The 24,408-nt window shown below is 39.8% G+C and overlaps 1 protein-coding gene across 1 annotated transcript in view; it reads left to right on the top strand.

Moving 5' to 3' along the window:
* Nucleotides 1-822: 822 nt before the first annotated feature.
* The window catches only part of CTNNAL1 (catenin alpha like 1), a 62,123-nt gene continuing 38,537 nt past the window's right edge, over nt 823-24,408 (top strand). The window contains exons 1-2 of the mRNA XM_060609102.3: nt 823-1,045; nt 20,095-20,284. Of these exons, the coding sequence (XP_060465085.1) occupies nt 923-1,045; nt 20,095-20,284 (313 nt within the window). The 5' untranslated portion in view covers nt 823-922. The remainder of the gene's footprint in view (nt 1,046-20,094; nt 20,285-24,408) is intronic.

Raw genomic sequence — 24,408 nt, 5'->3', positions numbered from 1 at the left:
GAGAGGGAGAGAGAGTATCTTAAGCAGGGTCCAGGCTCAGCCCAGAGCCCCACATGGGGCTTGATCTCATGATCCTGGGATCACAACCTGAACCAAAATCAAGAGTCAGAGCCTCAACCAACTGAGCTGACCGATCTTTTCAGTCAATAAACAGCTATTAGGAAACTGCTCTGGCGTAGCCCTAGGAAAAGTAATTCTGAAAAGTAGTTTTAAAATGTAAAAGTGTTGAACAGTAGATGAAGCTTCCCATATGCTCTAGTTAATTTCCTTTTGAAAAGTAGCCTGAAAGATACCCAAATCACTGTCTCCTTGCCAAGTACCCAGGTACTCCTTAAGACTGCATCATCATATGTTTCATGCTCAATCGAGCCCAAATTATGAGAAAGGGTCAGAAGAGGAGCAGGGGGAAATGGGACCTTCCGGAGAAGCCCCAGAAAGACGCTTTACCGGTAGAATTCCTGTCTCAGGGTAGAAGACCCTTCCTACGCACCTGACTGTGGTTCTGCTCTACCAGTTAGTTCAGCTTCCAGAAGTCATCGTGGGAATCGGAGTTAGAACCAGTCACCTATCAGGAGGACGAAACGCTTTGCTAGGGACGATTGTCCTTGCCTCGGTAAGAGGCCACGTGGCCGTGGGAGGCTGGCAGGTGTCTGGTTTAATCAGCCCTGGCGAGAGAGAGAGAGAGAGAGAGAGAGAGAGAGATACGGGGCGGGGAAGGGGGACAGACAGACTGACCCTCTCGCCGGGCGAGAGGGCGAACCCTAGACCCGAGCGCGCGGGGGCGTGGCCTCCGGGGGGCGGGGCCCCCGGGGGCGGGGCCTTGGGGCGGCGCGGGTGCATTGCCGCCGCCGCGGGCGTGCTGGCTGGCGGGCGGCGGGCCCGCAGTGGCGCGGTGTCCCGGCTGCGCGACGGGCCGAGCGCTATGGCCGCCTCTTTGGGCCCGGCCGGCGTCGGCGGCGCCGGCCCGTCGGGCTTCGCCTTCGACTCGGGACTCGAGATCAAAACTCGCTCGGTGGAGCAGACGCTGCTCCCGCTGGTCTCTCAGGTAAAGTGGCATCCGGAGCCGCCCCTCGTCTCCCTCCGGCCGCGGCCGCGATGGCGGCGGCCGCTCGCACGGCCCCGGGGCCGGGTCGGGCCCGGCGGGAGGCAGCCGCTGCCCCACATTCCGCACCGGGACTGCGGCGTCGGGTCGGGCGGCCCGTCTGAGGCTTGGGGGCCCGCCTCGGCCGCGGCGGCGGCGTTGGTCCCGACCATCCGAAATCCGGCGGGGAGGCCGCCTGGGCTGAGGGGCGGGGAGCCCCCCGCCGACCCGAGAGCCCGGCAGGCAGGTGCGCCGCCCGGCCTGCCCCACGGGACCCGCTCGGCTAGCCCTGCCCCTCCCCCCGGGCCCGCGAAGCCCTCCCCCATCCCCGGCTCCCCGGAGGCCCCCCACGTTTGCATCCCCAGTGCACCCCGCGACTGCCGGCCGCTCCGGCTGGGGCATTCCTGCCGGCCTCCAAGTCCGGCGTGCGCTCCCCGAGGCCTTTGTCCCCTTCCCTGCGCGTGTCTGCTCGCTGGGCTCCCGGGCACCCCGGGCCACCCTGCCTGCCCCTGCCCCTTAACCTGCCGGCTCGCTTCAGGCGCCCTTTGTCTGGCCTCGTTGGAGTGAGGTGAAGCACTGTCTGATAGTTGATCCGGATGCACATCTTTTTGCCCCAAATCCCGTCTGGGATGTATGCTTTATTGTATTCGTTGGTCATAACACAAGCCCGGAATCAGCTAATTGACGCGCCGAGTTTTAGAGAACTTTTTGTTCCTGGGAGCCGAGTTCTACGCAGCCTGAGGGCTAGAATTCCTCACCTAGATCTTGTTGAAATGTGCCAGGCTCCGTGGAGAGGGAAGAATTCTGTGCCTTCAGGAGCGCGTTGGCGATGTGTGACTCACAACTAGATTGTAACGTCTTGATGACTCACGCTGCTATTGCCAAGACTTTAGAAGCACTGGGAATCCTAAAGGTTATCTGACTCTAAATTAAAAAAAAAAAAAAAAAAAAATTCTTTCTTACAGCATCCTTTGCACCTGGTCACCAGGCTCCTGCTTCAACATGTTCAGTGATGGGGCGCCTGTAGCTGTTCCCTAGAATTTTAAATGCTGTCTCTTCTCCATCCCAGCCCTCCACATATTTAAAAATAGCAGTCACACGTGTCTCTAGATTCCTGTTATGCTGATTAAATAAACAGCTCCGTTTTCTTTACCTGTGCTCACTTTTAGCCTGGCTAAGCCAACAGTGAATGAATACAGCTGACACTGCTCCTTCCTCTTCCCTTCCTTGTCTGGTAGAGGCCCTGACCACCGGGAAGGAAGGTTAGGATCGGTTAATGATGTCTGCACTGCCCTCCTCCCCCAAAGAATGCCACCAGTACAACCACAACCCAAAATGAGAACTAGGGGAGCAGTTTTAGGAGAGAGATAAGAGAGCGGTTGGAGTTCAGCTTGATAGTATTTGATCCACGTACTTAACAAAACGTGTGTGATGTGTTAGGCCATGTTTTAAGCACTTTGTAAATATTAATTCCTTTCATTCTCATAGCAATCTTATGAGGTAGATATGTGTTTATTCTCACTATATGGGAGAGGAAACTGAGGAATAGTGAGGCTAAGTAACTTCCCCTGGGACTTTGAACTGTAAATGTCAAACTGGCATTTGAACCCAGGCACCCTGGTTCCAGATTCAGCGCCCTTAGCTACACCATATGCTGTGTTCTCTCTAGAGACCAGAAGCAGTGATGAGGTCAGCTAGTGGTAGGTACAGAGAAGAGAGTCCACAGTGGAAAAGCAAGGTGGAAAGTAGTTGTGATTTGGAGAAACGGTAACTTTTCACAGTAACCCTCTTAAAAATGTATCGGTTCTGCAGTTCTGCATTGTGTAATTCTGGAATGAAAGAGGGTGGAGTGGAGGAGGAAATGTGTGAATGTGTGAATCCTGTGAATTGCTGCTGAGAGTTAACTACAGGTCAATGCCACAGGGGGGAAAAATGCAAGCTTTTTAAATTTTTTTCTTCCTTGTTAAAGATTGATTCAGGGTCATAGCTGAGGTTCTGCATCCCACATGTGATGTATCCACAGCCATATCTTTAGTACAGTACCCTAAGTGACATTCCTGATGATTGACTGTACTCAATAAGTAAAAGTTGAATTTGCTCAAAACCAAATGAATAAAGCATGGCCAAAAATACTGTTAACAAAGCAGGGGAGTATGGAGTAAAATTTAGAGTGATTTTTTAAGTTTCAGTGAGTATTAGCTGATTAACACTGCAGGTCTCTAGAAATTCAGGTCCAGAGTCTCATTTTCTAAGGATGCTGCATTATTATCCAACTCATGTTTCACCATTTTATCCCCAAGAATATTTAAGTAAGCATTTATTGTATACTTACTAGCTGCTCCTGGAGGGACTTGTAGTCATGTTGGGAGACAGGATCTGTATATATTAGCACATGCTAAGTGTCAAATTAGCAACATCAATAGTAAATGTTCCTCAGAGGAGGCATGGATGATTCGTGAACAGTGCCAGAGAGGAGACAAGGTCTTGAGGTGAACAAGACTCACAAAATTTAGTGAGTTTTAAGCATATAGTTTCTATTCTGATATCATCCAACCCCTTCCGACTCTCCAACTACAAAGTTCTGGCTTACTGGCCTTATTCTAGGAATGCAAGGTTGAGTCAGTATTAGATAAATGTATATAATTTTCTGCATTCACATATTACAAAAGATATATGTTCTTATTAGTAGATACAGAAAGAGCATTCAATTAAATGCAACTTATAATCATGATAAAAAGCACTTAGCAAACTAGTAATAAAAGAAAACTTCCTTATAGAGAGTATCCACAGAAAACCTACAGTTAAAATTATAGCAACAAGTCAAATTTAAAACAGACATTTCCTTTAAAACTAGAAACAAGAGGAGAGATGTGTGCTATTGCAGCTTTTAGTCAGCACTGTGCTGGAAATCCTAACCAGTGCAATGAGATAAGAAGTGAAAGGTGTAAAGATACAGAAGGAAAAAACAAAGCTCTTGTTTTGATAAAATTATCTACATAGAAAACTCAAGAGTCTACAGATAAATCATAAAAATTAGGAGGCTTCATAAGTTCACTGAATGTAGTATACTAAAGTCAACTGAATTTCTCTAATAACAAAAAAGTAATTCTAAAAGAAGCCTGTTAGAATAAAAATGAGGTTCCTAGGAGAATGGATATATATATATATATATATATATATATATATATATATATATACACACACACACACACACACACACACACACACATACATGGCCAAGCCTTAGGAAAAGATTTTAAAAAATATTTTGAAAGCCAAAGTAAATGGAATGAAGTGCCGTGTTCATGACTAGATTGACTCAATATTTTCACCTTTAATCTATAAATTTAACACAATTCCAGTGAAAATTTCAACAGGATTTTTGAACAGAATTTGATAAAAAGTAATTATAACATTAATATAAAAGAACAAAGAGCCAAGAATAGCCAGAAGAGAAACAAAGTGGGAAGATTTCAAGACATTATAAAGCTCTCATAATTAAGACAATAGACCAGTGAAAGGGAATAGAGAACCTAGAAACAGATCCACATATATGTGGAAAATTGAGAAGTCACAGAATTGGCACTGCTGGTCTGTAGGGAAAGGAAAAACTTTTAAAAAATTGGGCTAAGACAATTGGTTATCCAGTAACACATGACTTTGGATCCCTGTCTCACACCATATACAAACATCAATTCCAGATGGATTAAGGACATCAATATGAAAGTGAAAACATGTAACAGTTTTAGGGGAAAAACAACTGGGCAGTATCTTTACCACCTCATGCTGGGAAGTGATTGAGTAAAAATTCTAAGCAAAGGTTGATAAATTTGACTCCTTTAGAACGAAGAACCTCTGTTTATCAAAACTGAAAGGATAAGCCATAAAGTGGAAGAATGTGGCTGCAACACAAATCACCAGTGAATGATTGGTAGTACCCAGAATAAATCAAGGATTGCAATGAATCAAAAACAGAAAGATTACCTAATAAAGATTGGTAAAAAAATCTTTACCACAGAAGAGGAAACTGATGGCTGAAAGATATGTTAAAAGATGTTCAATTTCATCAGAAACCAGTGAAGTACAAATTATGACCACAATGAGAACAAGTATTGGTGAGGCATGTGGAGCCAATGGGAATGTCAGTAGTAAATCACTTTGGAAGACAGTTCAATGTCATCTGAAGTTGAAGGTGGATAGTACCTATGGCCCAGCAATTCTCCAAAATCCATACGCTTAGAGAAACTCCTGAATGTGTGCTAGCCATGGATTGCAATGTTGACAGTTTCTTGTTTGTTTGTTTGTTTACTTTTAATGGCCCCAAACTGGAAACTGCCTAAATTCTTTTAACAATAGGATGTTTAAATAAGTTGTGCTATGTTCATACAGTAAGGTACTATGCAGCAGTGAAATGAATGAACCACGGCTATAATTATCAGTAAAAAATACTGAAGGCTCAAAAACAGGCAAAATGAAACCATATATCATTAGGGATATAACATCTGTGCAGTAGTTATAGCAAGGAAAAGATGAGCACAAAATCAGGACAGTGGTTTCTTCTGGGGAGAGGGAGGTGGGGAGTGTGGAAAGGGAGGGGCCCTCAAGGCATGTGGATTGTCAGAGGTACTGGTAATGTTGTCTTAAGTAATGCTGGTTGCATATGTGTCTTCCCATGTCTTTGTACCATACATATATATCTTATATATATACTCATTTGTTAGATATTTCTAAATCAGATAGTTCTTTAAAAAGCCCTGGGCTAGGTCCCAAACACATTTTTTCAGAGCAACTCCCCACCTTCTTTAATAATCACTTTATTCTTCCTGTCAAAACCCCCACTCCCAGTCTTAAAATGTTTTTATCCAAGGAAGGGAACAGGGATATCTGCCACATACTCCACCCTAGTGTGGAATGTTATTCTACCACCCACTAGTCTTTTCCTGTCTGTGATAGATTTACTGCATTCACCATTGGACAGACCCTTCGAATTTCTAAGATAGCTCACCCTGTCTTTCCATTTCTCTCTGTATTGTCCTGGAGACTTTTCAGGATCCTTCTCTCAATAATTGAAGATGAATAGAGTACATATGAGGCCCTCTTTGCTGATTTATGTATATGAATATGTGTGTGTGTTTTTGGTTTTTTTGTTTTGCAAAGGTAAAACATATAAAGTAAGTTCTACTTCTTTTAAAGTACCTCCCATGATTTGGTGTGTTTTCTTCCATTTTGGTTTCTATAGCTGATTAGCGAATTTATTTTTTAATTTAATTTATTTTATTTCAAAGTAGGCTTTGTGCCAATGTGGGGCTTGAACTCACGACCCTGAGATCAAGAGTCACATACTTTACTGAATGAGCCAGCCAGGCACCCCTAATTTTTATATCTAATAATTTTAAGAACTCACTACTGAGTTAAGCCAAGAGATGAACTTCTCTGTACTGGGTTGGTTCCCTTAATTTCAGGCCCATAGAATTAAGCCATTGTTCTTTTATCTGGGCTGCTACCAATTTTTTTTCTTTCTGGTCTTCACTTGCTTTCTGGCTTCCCCATAAAATAACTAAACTAAGTGCCTGGGTGGCTCAGTTGGTTAAGCATCTGACTCTTGGTTTCGGCTCAGGTCATGATCTCACAGTTCGTGAGTTTGAGCCTTGCATTGGGCTCTGTGCTAGCAGCGCAAAACCTGCTTGGAAGTCTCTCTCCCTCTCTCACTGCCCCTTACCCACCCTCTCGCTTGCTCTCAGTCTCTCTCAAAATAAATATAAATAAACTTAAAAAAAAAGAAAAAAAGTAAACTAAGAAAATCCAGTTCAATGAAGAGATTACTGTCAGCTATTATAGAAAATAAGAATGACATCATAAACATGAGGAAATAGAGATTCTAGAAATGTCAGCTGTGTAATACCTAACAATTATGTAGTGCTTACTATATACCAGACACTATTCTAAATACTTTCTTTAATTTAGTAATGTATTCCCCACAATGACCTTGTGAAATGTACTATTATTATTCCTGTTTTTACAGACAAGAACATGGACTTGTAGAAAGCTAGATGACTTGCCACATGGTCACATGATACAGCCAGGTTTCAAACCCAGGCAAAGTAAGCCAGAGTTTGTGCTTTTAACTGCTAGGATATACTTCGTTGGAGATTGGTACTTGTTGACACCCTTTGTTAGAAGGTATCAAGTAAGCACTAGTTCTTTCTTTTATTCCACGCAGAATTCTTCAATATGTCAGATCTCTTTCTTCCCCATGGGCTGCCTTTCTGCCCTCTTTTTTCCGGTTCACTCAGGCGTTCTCTCGACTCTGGTATGAGGGCAACTTCAGGTTGTGACTCCCAATTTAAAAATATGCCTCCTGGCTTTGCAGAATAATAGCTGAAATTTTATTTGGCACTGTATTTTACAAGGCACTCTCACCAGCTATCTTTCCTCTGGTCTTTATCATACTCCTGGGTGGACAGAAGCAATACGGTTACTAAAAGTGTAGGCAACTTTCTCCTTCTGTGACCTTGGGTGAATTCTTTACTTCTTCTAAGTTCAGATTCTTTATCTATAAAATGAGGATAATAATAGTATTCACCTCATAGAGATGTAAACATTGAATGAATTAATACATATAAAACACGTAGGATAGTGCCTTAGTGTTAAATGTTAGCTACTCTTATTTTTCATATGACAAGGAAATTGAACTTTTATCTCAGTTTTGTAAAACTGTGTGTTTAGGTGTGTAGATATATAAAACAAGACTGAGAAAAATTATGGCAAAATGCTCACAGGGTAGTGTGATTATGGGTAATTTTTTGTTTCTTCAGTCTTTCCTATATTTCTCATTTTTAAAAAACAGTCAACATGTATAACTTTTTTGGGCCTCCTTTTTAAAAAGTTTGAGAATAAGGACATAAATCGACCTTTTAATAAAGAATTTTATAAATTGACTTGGCTTCTGTAAATGTCAGTTTTAAATGCACACCTCTATTTGGATTAAACATTTTCTAGACTGCTTCAAGTAAAAGGAAGGTAGCCACACCTAATTTTGCACTGGGTAGGATGCTGGAAATGAAAGCAACGTGTGTTTCAGAACTGAACAAGAGTTGGCATTTTAGCCTAATTGCAGGTCTTTTCTTTATAATTGAAAATTTAAAACTTTTGGTAATAAACACAACTTAAACTCCTGTCCACTCCAGAGGCTTGTCCAAGTTAGTTGTTTGGAAGAGCCAATGGTGGTTAAGTCCTCTGTTCTTTAGGTGGTACTAAGAATTCCTTAGTGTTTATCAGGTGTGGAATAGGACCAAAGACTCCTAAAGACCACACACACACACACACATACACACACACACACACACACCCATAAAACTAATAAATGAATTCAGTAAAGTTGCAGGATAAAAAATCAGCATGCAGAAATCAGTTGTGTTTCTATACACTGATAATAAAATATTTGAAAATGAAATAAAACAATTCCATTTACAGTAGCATCAAATTTAACCAAGGAGGTGAAAGATCTATAGACCGAAAACTCTAGGACTTTGATGAAAGAAATTGAAGGAGACACATAAATGGAAAGATATCCCATGTTCATGGATCTGAAGAATTAATATTATTAAAATGTTCATAACACCTAAAACCATCTATAGGTTCAGTGAAATCCCTGTCATAATTCCAATGGCATTTTCCCCCACAGAAATAGAAAATTCTAAAATTTGTATGGAAGCACAAAATACCCCAACTAGCTAAAGCAATCTTGGGAAAGAAGGACAAAGCTAGAGGTATCCCACTTCCTGATTTCAAATTATACTACGAAGCTATAGTAATTATATGATGCTGACATGAAAACAGATTCATTGTCTAATGGAACAGAATCAAGAGACCAGAAATAAACCCATGCATATATGGTAAATTAGTATTTGACAAGGGAGCCAAGAGTACAATGGGGAAAGGATAGTTTCTTCAATAAATGTTGTTGGGTTGGGGTGCCTGAGTGGCTCAGTAGGTTAAGCACCTGACTTTAGCTCAGGTCATTATCTCGTGGTTTACAAGTTCGAGCCCTGTGTTGGGCTCTGTGCCGACAGCCTAGAGCCTGGAGCCTGCTTTGGATTCTGTGTCTTATTCTCTCTCTGCCCCTCTCCTGCTCAGGCTGTCTCTCTCTCTCTCTCTCTCTCTCTCTCTCAAAAAATAAACATTAAAAGAATATATTTTTAAAAATGTGTTGGGAAAACTGGATAATTACATCCAAAAGAATGAAATTAGACCCCTTTCTTAACACCACTCACAAAATTAGCTGGATATGGATCAAAGACTTAAATGTAAGACTTGAAACTGTAAAACCCCTAGAAGAAAAGAGAGAAAAATCTCCTTGACTTTGGTCTTGGCAATGATTTTTGGATATGACACTAAGAATACAAGTAACAAGAGCAAAAACTAGCAAGTGAGACTATATCAAACTAAAAACCTTCTGCACAGCAAAAGAAACAACCAACAAAGTGAGAAGACACCTACCGAATGGGATAAAATATTGGTAAGCCATCTATCTGATAAGAGGTTAGTATCTTTTTTTTTTATATTACATATAATTTATTGTCAAATTGGTTTCCATACAACGCCCAGTGCTCATCCCAACAGGTGCCCTCCTCAATGCCCATGGGGTTAGTATCTTTAATATTAAATAGGGAGCTCATACCACTTCATGGCAAAAAAAAAAAAAAAAATCTGATTTAAAAATGGGCAGAGGAACTGAACAGTTTTTTAAAGAAGACACACAAATGGCCAACAGATGTATGAAAATACGCTCAACATCACTAATCATCAAAGAAATGCAGATCAAAACCGCAATGAGATATCACCTGACTTAGATTGGCTATTATCAAAAATACAAGAAAACAAAGTGTTGGTGAAGATGTGGAGAAAAGAGAAGCCTTGTGCATTGTTGATGAGAATGTAAGTTGATACAGCCACTTTGGAAAACAGCATGAAGGTTCCACAAAAAAATTTAAATAGAACTATCATATGACTCAGCAATCCCACTTTTGGGTATATATCCTAAGGAAATGAAATCAGGATCTTGAAGAGAGATCTGCCCTCTCATATTCATTGCAGTATTATTCACAATAGCAGAGAGATGGAAACAATCTCAGTATCCTATTGATAAATAGATGGAGAAGATGTGGTATAAATTTATAATGGGATATTATTCAGCCATGAGAAAGAAGGAAATCTGGGCATTTGCTACAACATGGGTGGACCTTGAAAGCATTATGCTAAGTGAAATGAAATACATCAGAGAAGGCAAATACCAAATGATCTCACTTATATGAGGAATCTACAGAGGTCAAACCCACAGAAACAGAGAGTAGAATGATGGTTGTGAGGGCCTGTGTGGTGGGGGAAATGAGGAGATCTTGGCCAAAGGGTGCAAATTTCCAGTTACAAGATGAATAAATTCTGGGGATCTAATGCACAGTATGATGACTATAGTTAACAACTTTGTATTAAATACTTAAAAGTTGTTGAAAGAGTAGACCTTAAATGTTCTTATCACCACCACCACACACAAAAAATATATGTAAGGTAGTAGATGTTTTAACTAACTCTGTTGTGGAAACATTTGCAGTTTATTGTGGAATCATTTGCAATATATATATGGATCTACTCATCACTTACATGTAAGTTAATCTCAGTAAAACTGGAAGAATAAAATATGCCTTTGAATCAAATTGACTGTGAATCGTGGCTTTACCTCTTAATAGCTGTGAGACCTTAAACAACCATCTTTTAGTGTCAGTTGCCTTATCCGTAAAAAGGGGATAAAGTAGTGCTTACATGCTAAGATTGTGAGGATTAATTTAGATTATTTGTGCCTGCCACGTAGAGATGTTAGTGTTATGCCAATGCGCCCTGTTTCTTCTACTACAAATTAGGGGTCATCTTTGACAACACCAGTCTAATCCATCAAGCAATCCAGTTTACCTGTTTTCCTTCATCTTGACTATTGTCACCTTGTTTCAAGTCAGCATCATCTTTTACCTGGACTATTGCAACAGTTTCCTAACTGGTCTTCCCCTTTCTGATTTTGCCACTTTATCAATCCACTCTTTTCCCCAAAGAGAGTGTTCTTTTAAAATAACATACATTTGAAATTGTGTTAGTTACTTACCATTGCAAAATAGACTACCTCAAACTTCATGGTTTAAAACAAACATTTATTATCTTAGATTCTGTGTTTCAGGAATTTGTGAGTGGCTTACCTGCCTGCTTTTATTTATTTTTTTATTATTTTTAATATGAAATTTATTGTCAAATTGGTTTCCATACAACACCCAGTGCTCATCCCAACAGGTGCCCTCCTCAATGCCCATCACCCACCGTCCCTCCCTCTCACCCCCCACCAACCCTCAGTTTATTCTCAGTTTTTAAGAGTCTCTTGGGGTGCCTGGGTGGCTCAGTTGGTTAAGTGTCTGACTTCAGCTCAGGTCATGATCTCATAGTCCGTGAGTTCGAGCCCCGTGTCAGGCTCTGTGCTGACAGCTCAGAGCCTGGAGCCTGTGTCTCCCTCTCTCTCTGCCCCTCCCCTGCTCATGCTCTGTCTCTCTCTGTCTCAAAAATAAATAAAAACATTAAAAAAAATTTAAGGGTCTCTTATGGTTTGTCTCCCTCCCTCTCTTTTTTTTTTCTTCCTCTCCCCCATGGTCTTCTGTTAAGTTTCTCAGGATCCACATAAGAGTGAAAATATATGGTATCTGTCTTTCTCTTGAAATAAGTATGACTTATTTCACTTAGCATAATACTCTCCAGTTCCATCCACGTTGCTACAAAACGCCATATTTTATTCTTTCTCGTTGCCAAGTAATATTCCATTGTGTATATAAACCACAATTTCTTTATCCATTCATCAGTTGATGGACATTTAGGCTCTTTCTATAGTTTGGCTATTGTTGATAAGTGCTGCTATAAACATTGGGGTACAAGTGCCCCTATGCATCAGCACTCCTGTATCCCTTGGGTAAATTCCTAGCAGTACTATTGCTAGGTCATAGGGTAGATCTATTTTTAATTTTTTGAGGAATCTCCACACTGTTTTCCAGGGCGGCTGCACCAGTTTGCATTCCCACCAACAGTGCAAGAGGATTCCCGTTTCTCCACATCCTCACCAGCATCTGTAGTCTCCTGATTTGTTCATTTTAGCCATTCTGACTGGCGTGAGGTGGTATATTAGTGTGGTTTTGATTTGTATTTCCCTGATGAAGAGTGACGTTGAGCATCTTTTCATGTGCCTGTTGGCCATCTGGATGTCTTCTTTCGAGAAGTGTCTATGTTTTCTGCCCATTTCTTCACTGGATTATTTGTTTTTCGGGTGTGGAGTTTGGTGAGTTCTTTATAGATTTTGGATACTAGCCCTTTGTCTGATATGTCAATTCTTCAATATTACTTTTCCCATTCCATTGGTTGCCTTTTAGTTTTGTTGATTGTTTCCCTTGCAGTGCAGAAGTTTTTTATCTTCCTGAGGTCCCAATAGTTCTTTTTTGCTTTTAATTCCCTTGCCTTTGGAGATGTGTCAAGTAAGAAATTGCTGCGGCTGAGGTCAGAGAGGTTTTTTCCTGCTTTCTCCTCTAGGGTTTTGATGATTTCCTGTCTCACATTTAGGTCTTCCACCTTTATTTATTTTGAGTTTATTTTTGTGTATGGTGCAAGAAAGTGGTCTAGTTTCATTCTTCTGTCCAGTTGCTGTCCAGTTCTCCCAGCACCATTTGCTAAAGAGACTGTCTTTTTTCCATTGGATATTCTTTCCTGCTTTGTCAAAGATGAGTTAGCCATACTTTTGTGGGTCCAATTCTGGAGTCTCTGTTCTATTCCATTGGTCTGTGTGTCTGTTTTTGTGCCAATACGTGCTGTCTTGATGATTACAGCTTTGTAGTAGAGGCTAAAGTCTGGGATTGTGATGTCTCCCACTTTGGTGTTCTTCTTCAATATCACTTTGGCTATTCGGGGTCTTTTGTGGTTCCATACATATTTTAGGATTGCTTGTTCTAGCTTCGAGAAGAATGCTGGTGCAATTTTGATTGGGATTACATTGAATGTGTAGATAGCTTTGGGTAGTATGGACATTTTAACAATATTTATTCTTCCAATCCATGAGCACGGAATGTTTTTCCATTTCTTTATATCTCCTTCAATTTCCTTCATAAGCTTTCTATAGTTTTCAGCATACAGATCTTTTACATCTTTGGCTAGGTTTATTCCTAGGTATTTTATGCTTCTTGGTGCAGTTGTGAATGGGATCAGTTTCTTTATTTGTCTTTCTGTTGCTTCATTGTTAGTGTATAAGAATGCAACTGATTTCTGCACATTGATTTTATATCCTGCGACTTTGCTGAATTCACCTGTCAGTTCTAGCAGACTTTTGGTGGAGTCTGTTGGGTTTTCCATGTGTAATATCATGTCATCTGTAAAGAGTGAAAGCTTGACTTCATCTTTGCCAATTTTGATGCCTTTGATTTCCTTTTGTTGTCTGATTGCTGATGCTAGAACTTCCAACACTATGCTAAACAACAGTGGTGAGAGTGGACATCCCTGTCGTGTTCCTGATCTCAGGGGGAAAGCTCTCCGTTTTTCCCCATTGAGGATGATATTAGCTTGGGCTTTTCCTAAATGGCTTTTATGATGTTTAAGTATGTTCCTTCTATCCTGAATTTCTCAAGGGTTTTTATTAAGAAAGAATGCAGAATTTTGTCAAATGCTTTTTCTGCATCTATTGACAGGATAATATGGTTCTTTTCCTTTCTTTTATTAATGTGATGTATCACATTGATTGATTTGCGAATGTTGAACCAGCTCTGCAGCCCAGGAATGAATCCCACTTGATCATGGTGAACAATTCTTTTTATATGCTGTTGATTTTGATTTGCTAGTATCTTATTGAGAATTTTTTTGCTGGGTCTCTGTCTGGTTTAGGAATCAAAGTAATGCTGGCTTCATAGAATGAGTCTGAAAGTTTTCCTTCCCTTTCTACTTTTTGAAACAGCTTGAGAAGGATAGGTATTATCTCTGCTTTAAATGTCTGGTAGAATTCCCCAGGGAAGCCATCTGGTCCTGGACTCTTATTTGTTGGGATATTTTTGATAACTGACCCAATTTCTTCCCTGGTTATGGGTCTGTTCAAGTTTTCTACTTCTTCCTGTTTGAGTTTTGGATGTATGTGGGTGCTTAGGAATTTGTCCATTTCTTCCAGGTTGTCCAGTTTGTTGGCATATAATTTTTCATAGTATTCCCTGATAATTGCTTGTATTTCTGAGGGATTGTTGTAATAATTGCATTTTCATTCATGATTTTATCTATTTGGGTCATCTCCCTTTTCTTTTTGAGAAGCCTGGCTAGAGGTTTATCAATTTTGTTTACTTTTTCAAAAAAACCACCTCTTGGTTTCGTTGATCTGCTCTACAGTTTTTTTTAAATTCTATATTGTTTATTTCTGCTCTGATCTTTATTATTTCTCTTCTTCTACTGGGTTTGGGGTGTCTTTGCTGTTCTGCTTCTATTTCCTTTAGGTGTGCTGTTAGATCCTAAGGGGGATTCTGTGAGTGAAATGTTGCAAGGACCTCAAAGTACCAGAGACATCACTACAAGCATGAAACCTACAGATATCACAATGACTCTAAGCTCATATCTTTCAATAATAACACTGAATGTCAATGGACTAAATGCTCCAACCAAAAGACATAGGGTATCAGAATGGATAAAAAAAACAAGACCCATCTATTTTCTGTCTACAAGAGACTCATTTTAGACCCAAGGACACCTTCAGATTGAGAGTGAGGGGATGGAGAACAACTATCTGTCATGCTACTGGAAGTCAAAAGAAAGCTGGAGTAGCCGTACTTATATCAGACAAACTAGTTTTTAAATTAAAGGCTGTAACAAGAGATGAAGAAGGGCAATATATAATAATTACAGGGTCTATCCATCAGGAAGATTATAAATTAGAATTATAACAATTATAAATGTCTATGTGCCAAATATGGGAGCCCCCAAATATATAAAACCATCACAAACATAAGCAACCTTACTGATAAGAATGTGGTAATTGCAGGGGACTTTAATACCCCACTTACAGCAATGGATAGATCATCTAGACATAGGATCAATAAAGTAATAAGGGCCCTGAATGATACATTGGATCAGATGGATTTGACAAATATGTTTAAAACTCTGCATCCCAAAGCAACAGAATATACTTTCTTCTCGAGTGCCCATAGAACATTCTCCAAGATAGGTCAGATACTGGGTCACAAAACAGCCCTTCATAAGTATACAAGAATTGAGATCATACCATGCACACTTTCAGACCACAATGCTATGAAACTTGAAATCAACCACAGGAAAAAGTCTGGAAAACCCCCAAAAGCATGGAGGTTAAAGAACACCCTACTAAAGAATGAATGGGTCAACCAGGCAGTTAGAGAAGAAATTAAAAAATAAATGGAAACAAATGAAAATGAGAAGACAACAATCCATATGCTTTGGAATGCAGCGAAGGCAGTCCTGAGAGGAAAATACATTGCAATCCAGGCCTATCTCAAGAAACAAGAAAAATCCTGCCTGCTTTTAGATTACTCACATGTCTGTAGGCAGGAGACTTCAGACTCTTGCTAGCTGTTGGTTGGACGCCTCACTCAGTTGTTTGTCATGTTGGACTTTGCATCAGGCTGGTCAGATGTCTTCATGACATGGCAACTGGCCTCCTCTAGAGGGAATAATCTCAGAGAGAGAGAGAGAGAGAAAGATTGAAACCAGAGTGCCTTTATGACCTCTCTCAAAAGTACCACACTGTCACTTCTGCTTGATTTATTAGTCAGAAGTAATTCACCAAGTTCAGCCCACACTCAAGGAGAGGGGATTGAGGCTGTACCTCTTAAAGGCAGGAATAGCAAAGAATTTTTGGACATATTTTAAAATCACTACATTCTACCCTCTGGCCACAGATTGTTTACTTTTCTTCCCATTTCTTCCCCCGCACCCCCAGGCCTCCCCAAAGTCTCATCCCTTTATGGCATAGCTGGAAATTAAAGATTTTGGCATCTAAATCTGATTCAGATGAGACTTCTTATATGCAGAGTTCCTTAGGTGTAGCTCCTTGAGTATAGTTCCATTTGATCTAAAGACCTATGAACTAAAGTGACAAGTTATCTGCTCCCAAGCACACAACTTTTAGTGGTGGGATAGGCAGAGGATAACCACTATGGATATTTTTGTTAAAACAACAACTAAAAACAAAATAAAACAGGAAGTAAGCATAGGATAACAGCCATATTTTTCTGTTTGAAAATGGGAAAACTAGGAGCCACTGGTTCACAGTATTCTGAAACCCACCCAAACACAGATTAATGGTACCTTGATGAACACATGAAGCCTGGGAATGTTTCTTCATGGCCATTAGCACTGCTCTGAGTCATCCTCACTCATGAAAGGGAGCCCATATTTATATCTGCATGGTTTCTCAGCCTGCTCCCTGCCGATGGAAGCTTGGGGATGCAAAAAACTCTTCATTTTGTAGTGATCTGTCTCCTTCAGTCCATGTCTCTTGACCTAATTATCCTCAAAATTTTGCGAGTCTCCTGTGAATCTTATTGGGCTAACTTAATTAGACAAACCATACCCACAAGTCTCTTTATGATAAGCCCTGCTCTAACTTGGGCTTCTGCTGGGACTCCTGAGGGACAATACTCTTAAAGCTTCTCAGAGACCTGTTGTTTAAGTGAATGGATCTCTGGAACATCACCTTGAATCTTCCTGAGATCTTAACATAAAATTTTATAGTCACACTCTCAGCTTCATCTTTAGACCTTGCTTCCTGACAGTGCCCTAGATTTTGTTTTTGCCTGGAAGCCATTCTTAATTTTAGCATCATTTGCCTTTTGGAGAAGCAAGGAATTTTCACATCCAGCAAGTCCTGGCTTCTTTTTATTTAACAGTGTTTCCTTTCGCTTCTGTATCTTTTCTTACATTTTTACATTTTAAGCAAGAAGCTAAGTGGCACCCTCAAAATTTGTCTTGAAATCTCCTTAGCTAGATCACCCAGTTCATTAGGTTTATTCTCTAATTTACACATTCCTGGGGGTGATTTTCTGACACCACATAACAAAGATCTTCTTTTCTCCACTTTTCAATAAGATTTTTTTATGACTTTAAGCTTTTACCCATCGCTTCCTTGAGGAACTTCTGCAAAGTGTATTCAATACTCTCTAGCTTTTACTAACTCCTCAAAGTCCATTCAACTTCCACAGTCTGATGGCAAAGCCACTTCCACATTTTAGGTTTGTTACCGCATTGCCACATTCGAGATACCAAAATATGTATTCATTATCTATTGATACATAACAAATTACCCCAAATTTACTGCCTTAAAACAATAAATAAATATTTATCATCTCAGTTTCTGTGAGTCAAGAATTCTGGGATGGTTTGCCTCATGGTTCTGGATGGTCTTTTGTGAAATTGAAATCCAGACGTTGGCTGGGCCCACCGTAATCTGAAGGCATGACTGAGGCCGGAGAATCTGTTTCCATGTTCATTCTTCTCACTGTTGGCAGGAGGCCTCAGTTTTTCACTATCTTTTGGCCGGAAGCCTCAGTTTCTTCCCATGTGGGTATCTCCATCGAGTTGCGAGAGTGTCCTTCACAATATGGTAGCTGTTTTTGTCCGGCAGTGATTGATCTGGGATTGAGAGGGAGAGAGAGAGGGAGGTGGAAGGTAAAATGTGTTTTATGATCTATCTCAGAAGTATGCCATTGCTTCCACTTTATTCATTAGAAGTAAGTCACTAAGTTCAGTTCATACTTCAGGGGACAGAAATGAGTCTCTGCCTCTTGAAAGGAGAAATATCAAAGAATTTGTGGACACATTTAAAAATCACTGCAGAGATCATACCACTTTCCTGTTTAGAAACCCTTCAGTGGCTGCCAGTCATATTTAGAATAAAATAATACATAGCCTTTCATGGCTGGTCCCTGCCCACCTGCTGGATTTTGGTTTTCTACTTGCCTTCTTGTCACTGTTCTTTACTTCTGGCCTTACCTCATTCTTTGAACAAGATGGGCTTCCCTTCTCCTTCCCTCTCGCTCTCTCTCTCCTCCCCCTTCTTCGCCTCCCTCTCCCTCTCCCTTTCTCTCTCTCTCTCCCTTTCTCTCTTCCCCCCCTCAACAATTATTTCTTCTCCCTAGAATGCTTTGTCCCCTGATGTTTGCCAACTTGACTACTTTATATCATTTAGATCTTAGTTTAAATATCACTTCCTCATAGAAGGAGGATCAACTAATCTGAGATAGCTACAAAAATACTTCTATCGTATTATACTATGTTAATATTTTGTATAGTGTTTGCGTTATTTTTGTTTGTTTAACTTTTTGATTATCATCTGTCCTCCCTCCCACTTGAATGTAAGCTCCATGAGAGTTTGGGTCTTTTCTTTGATTTACATTGCTTTTTCATCATTGCCTAAAATTTTATTTGGTATATGGTAGATGTGCAACAAATATATTTTATATGATTTTATAAATTATGTATAAATTTATTTTATATATTTTGTTATTCTGATAGACTGTAAACTGAACAAGGGCAGGATTGTGTTAGTCTTGTTCACTGATGCATCCTTAGGACCTGGCATCTAGGAAACATTCAAAATTTGAAAAATAATATAGGTGAGGAAATTTGGAGAGATTAAGTAAATTTCCCGAAGTCATTTAGCTAGTAGTGGCAGAGCCAAGGCTCAAACCCAGGCCTTCCTGATTCTAAACTATTAGTACCATAACCTGTAAAGTTTCTCAAAGAGCCATTCCTCTTCTCTTAGTTCTGTATTCTGGTATTTGTTAATGCACTTATATAAATCATTTCACAGTTATATTCAGTGGACATGTACTATTTAAGATCCATAGTTTTCATGTAACATTCTTTAAATATTTTGATATGTCGGTATAGTTCACGTACTAGTTTTCTAGGACATTTTGAGGATTTATATTTGTTTCAACAAGCTTAACTTGTCACCTTCTATATTTTACTTCAGGGCCTGGAATCAGGTATTAAAACTCTTGGTATGTAATGTACTTTGGGTCTACAACAACACTTAGAGAAGTATAAAACATAGATTACAGCGGTCATTCTACAATGTCTGGCTAATTCAGTAAGCATGTATGGCATGCATACCATTTTGTGCAACCTATACACTGCTAGGCAGTGGAATGGAATGTCGTCTCTACTCTCGCAGCAGCTCGAGCCATAGTCGAGGAAATTAGATCTCTACTGTGCCGTAAGCACTAAGAAGTGCTTTGGTTTTTTGTGGGGTGTTTGTTTTGTTTTGTTTTTGAGTGTAATGAGCCTCCCTTTCCTACTTTTCTTCTGTCTTTAAGATTTGTTGGAATACCTGGAGGGCTTCTGGAACTATATGTCCCAGATAACCATCATCAGGTAAACTTGGGATTGTTATTAATAGAAACATTGTCTTGAGGGGCGCCTGGGTGGCTCAGTGGGTTAAGCGTCCGACTTCAGCTCAGGTCACGATCTCGCGGTCCGTGGGTTCGTGCCCCGCGTCGGGCTCTGGGCTGATGGCCCAGAGCCTGGAGCCTGCTTCCGATTCTGTGTCTCCCTCTCTCTCTGCCCCTCCCCCGTTCATGCTCTGTCTCTCTCTGTCTCAAAAATAAATAAACGTTAAAAAAAAAAAAAAAAGAAAGAAAGAAACATTGTCTTGAGGAGGGATGCAGGATGCTTTACTGGTTGTCTCTGGGTTGAAGCATTAAAGCCGTCAATTTAGTCTACTAGGCCAAAGACTGTTGCCATATGCCAGGCTTTTTTTTTTTTTTTTTTTTTTTTTTTTAAATATATGAAATTTATTGTCAAATTGGTTTCCATAGCCATATGCCAGGCTTAATCCAGTATTCTGGGTTTAATTTTCTTGGCCTTTGTGATATAGTTTTAAAAGATATTGAGATAAATTTTAAGCAAATGCTTTTATCTTCTTCTATTTTTAGATCACCACGCTTATTAATCATAAAGATAATACCAAAAAGTCTGATAAAACTCTGCAAGCAATTCAGCGTGTAGGACAAGCCGTCAACTTGGCAGTTGGAAGATTTGTTAAAGTAGGGGAAGCTATAGCCAATGAAAACTGGGACTTGAAAGAAGAAATAACTATTGCCTGTATTGAAGCTAAACAAGCAGGTATGTGATATTGATATTAAAGCTTTTTTATACCAATTTTATTGCTTTGGATATCATGACAGATTATTGTCTTATTTTGAGCAAAAATATGTTCTGTGCTTTAGCCCTGTGATTATAGATTCCTATAGATTCTGGATTAGCTTCCAGAAATATGGAACTTCTCTTGGCTCAAGTCCTAAATCTGACACACTGAATTCTTTCACTGGGTAGGGAGATGGCCTTCCATTCTTGCCATTAGCCATTGAAATGCCAGAGATACAGAGGAATGTGGGGCATAGTCTCTGTCCTCAAGGATCAAATTAACATGCTCGGGGTTGTAAGTTTGAGCCCCATGTTGGGTGTAGAGATCACTGAAAAATAAAATCTTCAAAAAAAATTAGCGTATTCCTATACTCTATAGCAGACAAATCATAGTGACTACAAATTTTATGAAGTCCCACAGTTCTCTATAGCTGGTGGTACAGAAGCCTGAGAGAACCTGGGGTATTTTGATGGATACAAATAGTTCAGCCTTGTTGAAGTATAATTTTTCCATTTTTTCTTTCAATAAATATTTAGTGAGTGCTGGCTATATGCCAGGCTTTCTTTTAGGCCATTGGGAAATAGCTGTGTGTACATCAGTCAAATGTCTACCCTCATGGAGCTTGCATTCTAGTGAGGGAGACCAGAAACAAATGAATAGATATATAATTATTATTCATGAATAAATAAAGCAGAGTAAGGGTTAGGAGACCAGAGGAGGTATGTTTTACAGAGGACAGCTTTTCTCAACTTTGATACTGTTGACATTTGGGGCCAGATAATTATTTGTTGATAATTCTTTGTTGGTGGTGGGGGCTGTCTTGTGCATTATAAAGTATTTACCAGAATCCCTAGCTTCTACCTATTAGAAGCCAGTAGATTCTCTCTTCTCCCACTGTGACACCAAATCTTGTAACATTCCAGACCTTGTCAAATGTCCTTTTTGGGGTCTAAATGGCCCCCAGTTGAGAACTACTAAGGTAGAGAGTCAGGAAATCCTCTAAGGAAGTAACATTGTTGCAGAGACTGAAAAATGAGGGCCACAGCTACATGAATGAATGAATATCTGAAAGAATGGTATTTCTGGAAAGGAGAAGAGTGAGAATAGGTATGTCCTTCTAGGCAGAGATAGGAACTTTGGACTGTGTTCTAAGTATAATAGGAAGCCTAATGGAAGGTTTCATACAGGGTGGTGGCATAATCTCATATTTTAAAAAGGTCACTGGTGGGGTGCCTGGGTGGCTCAGTCGGTTGAGCATCTGATTTCGGCCCAGGTTGTGATCTCACCGCTCGTGAGTTCAAGCCCTGCGTCAGGCTCTGTGCTGACACCTCAGAGCCTGGAGCCTGTTCCAAATTCTGTGTCTCCCTCTCTCTCTGTCCCTCCGTCTGTCTGTCTGTCTCTCTCTCTCTCTCTTTCTCTCTCTCAAAAATAAATACACATTTATTTTATTTTTTTAGTGTTTATTTTTGAGAGATAACGCCAAGGTTTGGATAACTCCAAGGTTTGGAGCATGAACAGCTAGGGAAATGGTGGTGCTATTTACTGTGGGAGGAGCAGGTATATTTAGAGGGTCATCTGGGTGAGATAAGGCCAAGTAAATATGGAGGGGCCAACCAGGTCATATATGGTCCTGTGTGTTCTATGAATGACTTCAGGTATTACTCTGTAGATGACAGACTGAGGAAATTTCAGCCAGATGAGAGACATAGTTTGTCTTTCTGGTAGTATGGAGGAAATGAACAAAGAGGGTTGACTAAGAGAGTTCAGACACAGGGAGGGAAATTACTATGGAAGCTTCTACAGTAAACCAGGCTAAGCCAAGGCAATGTCTTAGAGATAATAAAGAGCAGGGAGGGCGTGCAAAATATTAAGGTGGTTAAATAGCTAGAACTTTGGTATTAGCTAAAAGAAAGGGAGGATTCTGAGTTGATTCTTGAATTTCTAGCCATTCACTGTGATAGCGAATAAACTTTAAGTGGGGAAGGAGGGATGGCCTCATTGTATTTATAACTTGTATTTTGCCTACATTTTAAAGAGGATTTGAAATAGCTTACAATAAAAGATATATGTTTAATAAACCCGTTATAATAGGAGATGAAAATAAATATTCTGGAAAGTTTGGCCAACACTGTTACTTTAATTAAGCATGAAATTTATCTTTGAAAATCCTGAAAGGCAAGGCAAAAATGTGGAAAAGAAAGGGTTATATAATTCTCATTGTTTGTTGAAAGGCAACAGACCAGCTCGTCAAGAGGAGAGCAACTTTTTTCCTGGCACTAAATTATTGTGTGGGCACTTATACAACAGACATTACATAATGCAGTGGACAATTCAACAGAAAATGTAGAGATGGTCTACATATTACTGTTTTTTTATGGCAACCCTTAATTAGGTTTTTGAATACGTTTTGAATAGAGTTTTTTTAATGAAAGGGCAAGCTGGGTCCTACTCACCTTATGGGCTTTGTAGGATGTCACTGTGCTCAGTGTATGGTGAGAAAAGAGGACATGGTCCACCGACCCGCACTCCTGTAGACTGCGGCTCTCTGTGAGTAACTCTAAGCCCAGGCGGCTCCATACAGGAATCTTTCAGAAGCCATCTGTTGTCATGGGCTCTGCCTGTTGTCTCTTTTCATTTGGAAGTTGCCTTTCCCCTCTTGAGAACTACCTCTTATGTCACTCTGGTAAGAGAATGAGAATGGCGCCTCCTGGAGTTGTATATATGGAAGCCCTAATTTCTCTTAACATGCACAAATTTAAGACTTAACTTGAATCACTCCTGAAATGTTTCTGGTCCACTCCGCCCATAGTAATCAATTTCTCCTCTGAACAATTTAATATTTATTTGAGGGGAATAATGTAAAGTAGTGATAAAGAACTAGGACTTTGGAGTCAGACTGCCTGGATTTTAGTCCCAGCTTTTCACTTGATACCAGTGTGATATTGAGCAAGCTATTAAACTTTTTTAAACCTCAGTTTTCTCATCAATAAAATAGGGGTGATGTTAGTGTTTACAGAAGTGTTTTGATATAATGCATGTATGCATTTGGCTCACAGAAAGTACTCGATAAGTATTAGTTGTTATACTTATTACTGTTTTTCCTTTTTCTTTCTTCTTTTGAGTTCTTTTTTTTTTTTTTAAGATTTTTTTTTTTTTTTTTCAAAGTAATCTCTACACCCAACATGGGGCTTGAACTTATGACCTGCAGGATTAAGAGTCGCATGCTCCACTGACTGAGCCAGCCAGGGGCCCCTCCTCTGTTGAGTTCTTGCACTGTGTTTTTACCCTTTTTTAAAATTGAGGTATAATTGACATATAAAGTTAAGTTCGTTTTGGTGTACAGCATAGTGACTCAATATTTGTACATACAGTTGACTTTAGACAACGCAGGGATTAGGGGTACTGACCCCCTGTGCAGTTGGAAATTGATGTATAACTTTGACTCCCCAAAAACTTAACTGATAGCTTACTGTTGCCCATAAGCCTTACCGATAACATAAACAGTTGGTTAACACCTATTTTGCGTGTTATTACTGTATTCTTACAATAAAGGAAGCTAGAGAAAAAAAATATTAAGAAAGTCATAAGGAAGAGAAAATACATTTGTAATACTGTACTGTTTTTACTGAAAAAAAATCTGCATGTAAATGGGCCCACAGCATTCAAACCCACGTTGTTTAAGGGTCAACTACATTGTGAAATACTCACACAGTAAGTCTAGTTAATATCTGTCATCAGATATAGTTAAAAAAAAATTGTGATGAGAATTTTTAAGATTTAGTCTCTTAAAAATAAGCAATATTTTCAAAAATGCGCAATACAGTATTAACTATAGCTGCCACGCTGTGTATCACATCCCATAACTTATTTATTTGGTAACTAGAAGTTTATAATTTTAGACTCCACCCAATTTGTGCCCCTCCTCCAATATTTTTACTTGTCTACTTAGTCAGGTTTTATATTTTATATGGGAGCTCAATAAATATTTGTATTTAACCGACTTTGGATTTTCACATTAAGACACAACAGTAATTACATATACAAGTTAAAAATGGCAACCACGAAGCTAAAAGGACAGCTCTGTGACTTTTTCAGAAAGCTA

This window comes from Panthera onca, chromosome D4, assembly GCF_046562875.1.
Source record: "Panthera onca isolate mPanOnc1 chromosome D4, mPanOnc1 haplotype 2, whole genome shotgun sequence".
Classification (NCBI taxonomy): domain Eukaryota; kingdom Metazoa; phylum Chordata; class Mammalia; order Carnivora; family Felidae; genus Panthera; species Panthera onca.
Note: the sequence above shows the minus strand (reverse complement) of the source record. Positions and strands in the feature narration are given on the sequence as shown.